Genomic DNA, 9012 nt, shown 5'->3' with positions numbered 1-9012 from the left:
AATTTACATCTATAAAAATTGTCTTGTGCATTTCTTTTTCAGCATACAATTTTCACCCATGTTTTAGAATCTGTGAAACAGGATTGGTCGTTTGTGGCTTCACTTCTTGAGAATATTATAATGACTATAAATATCAACTTCTTTAAAGTAAGACGTTGTTCTTCTATCAGATAATGCAGCATGCTACATGTACCACTGTGGACATATCTGGTTATGCTTACAAGAAGTAAGAGAAGTAAAAGAACAGGTAACATACAATGTATATTACAGAAAAAATTGTGCTAAGTAAATATATGATTTAAAATTTTAGTTTCTTGTGTATAATTCAAACATCCATTATCACTGTACTAGTATGCATATTTTTAGGGGCCAGCTGAAGGACACCTACGGGTGCGGGAATTCTCGCTACATTGAATACACATTGGTTACCTTCAGCTGTTGTCTGCTCTATGGTCGGGTGGTCGTCGCTTTGATATATTCACCATTTCCTTTCTCAATTTTATATGGTAAAAGCAGAAGACAACAATTGAGAATTAGCATGATTAGGGTCGAAATCAAAAGTTCAATGTAGGATAAACACTGACCCCCTTTCTCTCCTCTTAACTTAATTTGGGAAAAATAGATTGACCACAGGAAAGTATAAAATCATTTCAATTAAAGAAAAATTGCAGCAATTTTTACCCCCACCCCAAACTATTTGAATTAAGTTTATTATCCTTCATTGATTTTTTTTATGTTTTCCCTAAGCATGCTATAGCTAAGTGACAGTAGTTTAATGTTCATCTTACAGCTAATTTCTTGTAGAGTAGAATTTTGATTTTGAAACGTTTACCCAAGCTTTGTACAACGTAAGACTGACATCTTCATACAATAAATATAGGCAAACCTAAACCTGTAAATATAATGGTTAAAAGCAATTGGATGTTATCTAAATTACTATTGTACAATATACAAACAAAGTAAAAAAAGTCTTGCCCTTCATGCATTAGGAAATTAGCTATAATCTTTATTTTTATTAAAGCACATATGTTTCTTGAGACATTGCTTTGGAAAAAACAACCTAGAGATATCATTTAAGTTATATCTATAAAATAATATAATTATAGTTTTGGGAAAACTAAAGTAGTAAAATTGTTCACCATGTCAAAAGCTTTCTAACAAGAAATTTAATCAGACAACATTTGAAGGGTTATTGCTCTTTTTCTAAAGAAAATTTGGGTGCATTTTGTTATAACCTTGATATAATTCTAGATGTACAAATGTACAAATGTTACGTACATGTATGTATACTCATAAACTTATTTTATGTCCCAGGCCATAGTGGAGGTGCTTTAAGTTTAACCCTTGTTTATAAAAAAAAGAAGATGTGGTATGATTGCCAATAAGACAACTCTCCACAAGGGACCAAATGACACATAAAGTAACAACTATAGGTCACAGTACAGCCTTCAAGAATGAGCAAAGTCCAAACCGCACAGTCAGCTATAAAAAGCCTGGAAATGGCAAGGTAAATCAATTCAAAAGAGAAAACTTACAGCCTGATAAATGAACCAATAATGAGAGAAAAACAAATATGTAACACATAAACACAGTCTGCGACGTTAAGCGGTAGCCCGAAGCCCGTGTCTACTTTAATTAAGCTCGGACTAGTAAAAAGTACACTGCCGATAGTCCGACCGGTCTAGTGCATATCTGTGTGCACTTTTTTAATCGTTACCGTAAGTTAACTGCCGAATGTGTCAATACAACGCCATCGAGATCAATAAACTGATACTCACTTCCTTGCAAAAGTAGCGTAAACCAGTTTTTACGGTCTCCCTAATAACCGATTGTTCAAAATAAATTTAAAAAAAGCGCAAAAACGGTCAGTACCACGTGTTTTCAAAATTTCAAATTTGGTAGTTATTGAATAATTTGTGTTGCATAAACTAAATAAAATATAATCATAACAGAAAATAAAAAAAAAATGTTCATTTTTGCATCGGAAGACATTAATTCGTAACTGTCCGCTTGACATCTTGTGTATTTAGACGATTGGTTATTAGGACGACCTCGGTGACTGGTCACTGGTTACCGTTAATTTTATGAAGAAGTGGTGCCAGTTTTGTTTTCATATCGAAAGATAAAAGTACACACATAATTTTACATCGTTACATGGCTTCATTGTTGAGGTGGTCGGATAGTGCGAGACCTGGAAAGGCACCAAAAAGACTGTCTCGCACTTCCGACCAAGTTACAGAAGCAAAGAAAAAATACGAGGACAAGCGCGTCAGAGAGTTCAAAACCCATTGGATGGACGGTCGTCCCTGGCTCAAGTATGATAATGAGAATTCCGTTATGTATTGTACATACTGTAAGGAGCAGGGAAAGGGATGGAAATTCTTATCTGGGTGTACGAATTTTAGGATTGACACCATCCAAAATCATGAAGTCAGTTCCCCTCACATCAGTGCAACATCTGTTGCCGAGAGGCCACTTCCTCAGAATTCACTGGCTGCAAAGGCCATTAACTCTATAAAACAAACTGAATATGACAGACTTAGCATTCTCTTTCGTAATGCCCATGCTGTTGCTAAACATCATCTAAGCTTTAAAACCTATAATGTTATATGTAAACTGGATCAAGCTAAAGGTCTTGATGTTGGCAATAGCTACCTGAATGACAAAAAGGCCTGTGAATTTGTCAAAAATATAGCCAGTGTTTCCAGAAATGAGACCAGAGACCTTTTGAAAAAAACACCATTTCTGAGCCTCACCTGTGATGGGTCATCTGACTTCATGGGGGATGAATATAAGTCATTGTGGGTAAGAAGTGCCCAAAATGGAAAGATAATTGAAAAGTTTTTAGATTTGGGTACTGCTGAATCTGCAGGATCTCAGGACATATTTAATTACATGAAAGCTGTTTGCTTTGAAAATTCAGAGGACAATACCAACCAACTGTGGAGTAAACTTATTGGCTTTTGCTCAGACGGTGCATCAAACATGCAAGGTAAATTTATTTTTTAATTTATTTATTATGTAATATACAATGTGGATGGGGTTGGAATGGGCTTTGCTCATTGTTGAAGGCTGTACGGTGTCCTATAGTTGTTAATGACTGTCAGTGTCATTTTGGTCTTTTGTAGATAGTTGTCCTATTGGCTATCATACCACATGTTCTTTTTTATATATACAGTAGAAAAAATGGTATCCATGTTGTAGACTGTACTATGACTTATAATGGTTTACTTTTACAATTTGTGACTTGGATTGAGAGTTGTCTCATTGACCTTCTGACTCATGCCACATTTTCTTATCCATATAGATAAAATAATGAGGTGTAGATACAGTTATTTATTTTCACATGTGCTTGGTGCGTAGCAAATGTGTATATGTTCTCTGTAGCTATATGTGTGACAGTGTATGTACGTACTAGTTTATAAACATGAAATTCTTCATTCATCATGTTCATATAATATAAAGAATACAAAATAATGGGTATAAAGAAAAGACAAATGACCTAAAAAATTAAAAGAATATTATACTGAAACATGTGTAATGAAAGAACCTCAATCTAGACCTTCATATTGATTTAAAGTAAACATGGACCGTGGTAAACATATAGAATTTGAAAAAATTCTAAACATGATAAAGGAATTAAAACATTTTTACAGTATATGATTAAAATTAATTTAATGTACAATGCCAATGTAATGTTACAAAAATAGTTTGTTTTAAAGACATATTTTTTTCAGGTATAAGAAATGGTGTGGCTGCTTTGATGAAAAGAGAAAACCCAGAAATAGTTGTTACTCATTGCTTGGCTCACAGAGTTGAGTTAAGCTTTAAGGATGCTATTAAGTCATCTAAATTGTATGATAAAACCATAACTCTTCTTCTTGGTAAGTTATTATGTTTGGCAATAAAACAATTAATAATTATCATGATTAAAAAGTCCTAGTTCATTCAATTCAAATGCATTTAGCTTATTATATTTTACATGTATGCATATGCAATGTATGTCATGCATTGATGTATAGCAATTTAATGTCAAAAATTTATACATATACACCATGGCATACATTGTACCCTTATTTATTAATCATGTAAATTTATTTACATAAAGTCTTACAGAAGATGTCTTAAGTCAAATTTTCAAATAACTATTTTACAGGTCTTTACTACTTGTACCGCAGAGGTCCCAAACAGAAGAAAGCCTTAAAACGAGCTTTCAGTGCACTTAACATGACGAAAATACTTCCAACCCGTGTAGGAGGAACTCGTTGGATGCCACACATGCTTAGAGCAATAAATGTTATTATCAAAGGTTACAGGGGATTTAAAGCTCACCTAGAAAGTGCTTCACATAAAAATCCAAAAGCTGAAGGACTTGCCAAAATTCGAACTGATGTAGCGGTTGTCACATTCATGTTAAATTTAAAGGTATACATGTAGAATACTAAATCATTATTAAAAACATACATTTAGAAGTCAAAATATTTTTAAGATTGCTTTATTGATTTTTGGTTTTCTTTATCGTGACATGTCTGTTTTGATTTTTGACAATTGTTACTACTCTTATATGTACAATGTAATTACTGCTTTACAAATAATGAATGTGAATATGAACTGCATATTTAAATTTCCATCTATATGACAAACTTATATATGTATTGAATTTTAATTAATTGCATTTCATTTAGGAAATCATATCACCTTTAAACAGACTATCCTTGATTCTGCAGAAACAGAACCTAACATTGTATAATGGACATGCACAGATCAAAGCAACTACAGAAGTTCTAAAAATATGCAAACCAAGTAAGTTATCTTGTAATTGCATATATGTCATAGCATAACTGTCTCTGATTGTACAGGTTATAATATTAAAGTAATTAAATAAATACCTGTAATCATCAATATCTCAGTCTATAAGCAAATTGTGTTTTATGGTGCAAGCAAAAATATGTTTCTCATTTTTTAACATGTTTAATGAATAAGGTTTTTTTGTCATTTAAGAGTATGGGGACCATGAGATTCATCTTGTAAAGAAAAATCTCAAGTCCACCTTAATAAGGTCAGGCATGGATATAGAGGAAGTTAACACAGAGTGGGCCATTTTGAAATCTTTAATATATCAAAGGTAATTAATGTTTCTGCTCATTGTTTGGGTTGTTGTCTTTTTGGCACAATGTTTCCATTCTCTATTCTATAAAAACCTAATTTTAGCTTAATGTTACCTATAGGGTAAACAACTCCTAACTCTGTATTCATTTACTCCAATTTTTTGCCTTGAACATCTTAATATTTTTAAAAATAAAATATCCATATATGTCTGATATTGAATATTTACAATTTTGTGTATTAATTTTTTAGGTACAGTAACAGACTTATAGATGGTGCCTTGACATGGGGATCTGTGTTTGAAACATTCAGGGATGGCCTTGACAATATAAAGCTTGTTATAGATGCTCTGCTCAGTCTACCACCAACAAGTGTCAATAAAGAAACTACATTCAGCAGAATCAAACTCAGCAAAGGCAAGAGGCGGGGTCATTTGAAGACGGACACATTGAAGGACTTGATCCAAGTCGAAATTGAGACTGATAATGTTGAGCAGTTTGACCCAAAGCTGGATGGTAATTGTTCATTCAAAATTATTTTTTTGTCTGCATGACAGAAAAAATTGGATAATATTAGCTCAAAGTTGAATTTATTCCTGTTTACTTATTTTCAATACTTACTGTCCTCAGTTCACTGTATCATTGTATGCCTTTTAAAACACATACTTAATGTCTTATGTATTTTCTCCCATGCTGTTAAGCTCTTTCAAGACAAAGTTTTAATAAGTTTAAGCTCCACTTTGATTACATATTAGTCTGAATAATTGTAAACTTAATTAAAATTTCTGACAAACACTGTTTATTTTTTTTTAAATAATTTGTACTGTTTCAGATTACCCCTTCAGACAGAAGAAGGAGAGTTGGCTATTCCAGACCATCACGATTAACCGAGACACTCCAAACAAACACAGTCGACCAAGAAACTGTTGTGGTTGGTCATGATGAGATTGATACACCAGCTGCTGGTCAAGACATCCAGGTATTTATTGTATTTAAAATACATCACATAGTTCATAAAAGCATTCAAATATTTGTAATTTAAAAAAAAACATAAATACTTTTAAGAATGAGAACCAGCAAAGATATAAATTTCTGCAATATCTTAATTCTAATACACAACACAGCATAAATTATTTTTCTTTGTAGAGAACTAATTACTATCGACTATATATCATGCAAATTATTATAGTCCAAAGTTGTTGTAATTATTATACTCCCGCTTTAAATTATACCCCCGCTTTAAAAAAGGACCCCCGCTTTAAAAAAAGGGGGGTATACTGTTTTACCGCTGTCTGTCCGTCCGTCAGTCCATCCATCAGTCCGTCCGTCCCACGAAACTTTCGTCACATTTTTCTCAGGAACTACAATACAAGGATTTCTGAAATTTGGTTTCAGGGTTTATCTAAGTCAGCTATACCGTGTGATGCATTTTCAGATTGATCACTTGACAACTTCCTGTTTACCGAACACTTGTATGATTTTACACATGATAGCCAAGTTGAAAATTTTCGTCACATTTTTCTCAGGAACTACAATACAAGGAATTCTGAAATTTGGCTTCAGGGTTTATCCAAGTCAGCTTTACCGTGGTATGCGTTTTCAGATTGATCACTTGACAACTTCCTGTTTACCAAACACTTGTATGATTTTACACATGATAGCCAAGTTGAAAATTTTCATCACATTTTTCTCAGGAACTACAATACAAGGATTTCTGTAATTTGGCTTCAGGGTTTATCTAAGTCAGCTATACTGTGTGATGCGTTTTCAGCTTGATCACTTGACAACTTCCTGTTTACCGAACACTTGTATGATTTTACACATGATAGCCAAGTTGAAAATTTTCGTCACATTTTTCTCAGGAACTACAATACAAAGATTTCTGTAATTTGGCTTCAGGGTTTATCTAAGTCAGCTATACTGTGTGATGCGTTTTCAGATTGATCACTTGACAACTTCCTGTTAACCGAACACTTGTACGATTTTACACATGATAGCCAAGTTGAAAATTTTCGTCACATTTTTCTCAGGAAATACAATACAAGGATTTCTGAAATTTGGTTTCAGGATTAATATAAGTCAGCTATACCGTGTGATGCGTTTTCAGATTCATCACTCGACAACTTCCTGTTTACCGAACACTTGCATATTTTTACACTATTAATATTATCCACTTGCGGCTGGGTATCATCAGTGAGCAGTAGCTCGCAGTTTACTTGTATTCAACCATGATGTACATCCACATCAAATTGAAATGATTAATATTACAAGGTTTTAATATATATTTTTTTCTGATGATTGTAATCAACCAAGAAGAAGATTGCAGTACAGATGAGGATGAGGACATTGGTGAAAAAAGTGAAGATGAAAATGAACTTGCTGAACAGGAGTTGTTCAGCAAATTGAAAAAAATCATGAAAAATTATGAAGAATAAATATATAATCAATTGATATAAGCTTTCTTCTATTTTTGGTCTGCATCAGAAAGGGTGATCTCTTTAACTTTCCAAAGTCAAATTTGAATAAACAATATGTGATTACAAGGGGTTTATATCTACATGTATACATTTAATTTACATTTACATGTTTGTCTTCAATTCAAAGAATGGAGTCAGTTTTGTCAACAGTTTTGAGAAGGTTTTTATTGAAGGAAAGTAGAATTTTTCATATAATATGGAGAAAAAACTCTACATTTTTGACAAGATTTATACACAAAAATGTAACCTCAGAATGCAGGATTTTACATCTAATATTCCAAAATTTTCTTGGGGGGGGGGGGGCATGCCCCCAAACCTCCCTAGCTGGTTCGGATCACTTCGTGATCCTCACCGGGGACACAGATTTTATCCGGTCCAGTACATATAAATTCAGGCTAGTATTTTTTTTTTTTTACTACCCCATAGGGCTAGTTATTCAAATAGTTTTTGGCACAGACTGTAAACAAACAACAACCACTGTATGTCTGTACTCTAACTATTTATTCAGAAAAGAAGATGTGGTATGATTGCCAATGAGATAACTCGCCACAAGAGACCAAATTGACACAGAAATTAACAACTATAGTTAACTTTAGATTGCCTTAACCAAATGTTAGTAAACTGTTATACAATGCTTATTACCACTAAACACAATCAAGTTTGAATATTTGGGGGCGTCACTTTAGTCAATCTAAAGTTATGCCCCTTTACAAATGGTAAAATTGCTATTTTTTTTAGTTTTCTTCCTATTTCTGTAGTTTGCCTTAATCTAATGTGATAAAACTTTTATACAATACTTTTTAGTTATTTTGTGTATATTTAAATTGCAGAGTAATGAATATCTTATATTTCATAGGGATCAATATACAGAGATATTGCTACTCTGAGGCCCATGCAGGAAAGTCATATTGTGATTCAAAGATGGCAAATAAGCGCAAAAAGATAAAAAGTTGGGTTGCAAGTTGAAAAAAAAACATTGTAACAGCAGCTGATATGAAAACTGTCCTTGACTCTACAGTCCAGGCAATTACTGAAAACTGTAATATTACATTAAAATGTAATATTACACAAATCTGTAATATTACACAAATCTGTAATATAACATTAATTTTAAGGAAGTAGGGGTTATCTCCCATTAGTTGGTACAAATTAATTTTTCATTACAGAAAAACAAATTTGTTTCTAGGTTTGTTTGTTTTTGTTTCTCAATATAGTGTAGTATATATATTTTTTTGAACAGTAAAGCAGCAACAACAAATAAATCAAAATTATCAAATTGAATTTATTATGTTCATTTTTTACTCAACATTGAAAGCTAACAAATGATAGATATAGTTTAATCTTCACATTGTTTAGGAATTAAAGGTAAAACAATTATTATACTTGCATCTCCTAAATTAAATGTACATTTAAAATTTATATAAAAGTTG

At 32.6% G+C, this 9012-nt stretch overlaps 1 protein-coding gene across 1 annotated transcript; it reads left to right on the top strand.

Annotated features, from left to right (window-relative positions):
- The first annotated feature begins 2154 nt into the window (after window positions 1-2154).
- Window positions 2155-6079, top strand: LOC134684776 (zinc finger protein 862-like). Its single transcript, XM_063544083.1, has 7 exons — window positions 2155-2992; window positions 3738-3884; window positions 4157-4425; window positions 4686-4803; window positions 5002-5125; window positions 5359-5621; window positions 5938-6079. Exons 1-7 carry the CDS (start codon window positions 2155-2157, stop codon window positions 6045-6047), a joined length of 1869 nt encoding a protein of 622 aa, XP_063400153.1. The 3' UTR covers window positions 6048-6079.
- Window positions 6080-9012: the final 2933 nt, after the last annotated feature.

The sequence above is a fragment of the Mytilus trossulus genome, chromosome 9, assembly GCF_036588685.1.
Source record: "Mytilus trossulus isolate FHL-02 chromosome 9, PNRI_Mtr1.1.1.hap1, whole genome shotgun sequence".
Classification (NCBI taxonomy): domain Eukaryota; kingdom Metazoa; phylum Mollusca; class Bivalvia; order Mytilida; family Mytilidae; genus Mytilus; species Mytilus trossulus.
Note: the sequence above shows the minus strand (reverse complement) of the source record. Positions and strands in the feature narration are given on the sequence as shown.

What these genes read in the sequence shown, in the direction of transcription:
- LOC134684776 (XM_063544083.1), top strand. Translation starts at nt 2,155, where the DNA reads ATGGCTTCATTGTTGAGGTGGTCGGATAGTGCGAGACCTGGAAAGGCA. An exon ending in CGGTGCATCAAACATGCAAG is followed by an intron (nt 2,993 to 3,737) that starts GTAAATTTATTT and finishes TATTTTTTTCAG; the next exon opens with GTATAAGAAATGGTGTGGCT. An exon ending in AACCATAACTCTTCTTCTTG is followed by an intron (nt 3,885 to 4,156) that starts GTAAGTTATTAT and finishes ACTATTTTACAG; the next exon opens with GTCTTTACTACTTGTACCGC.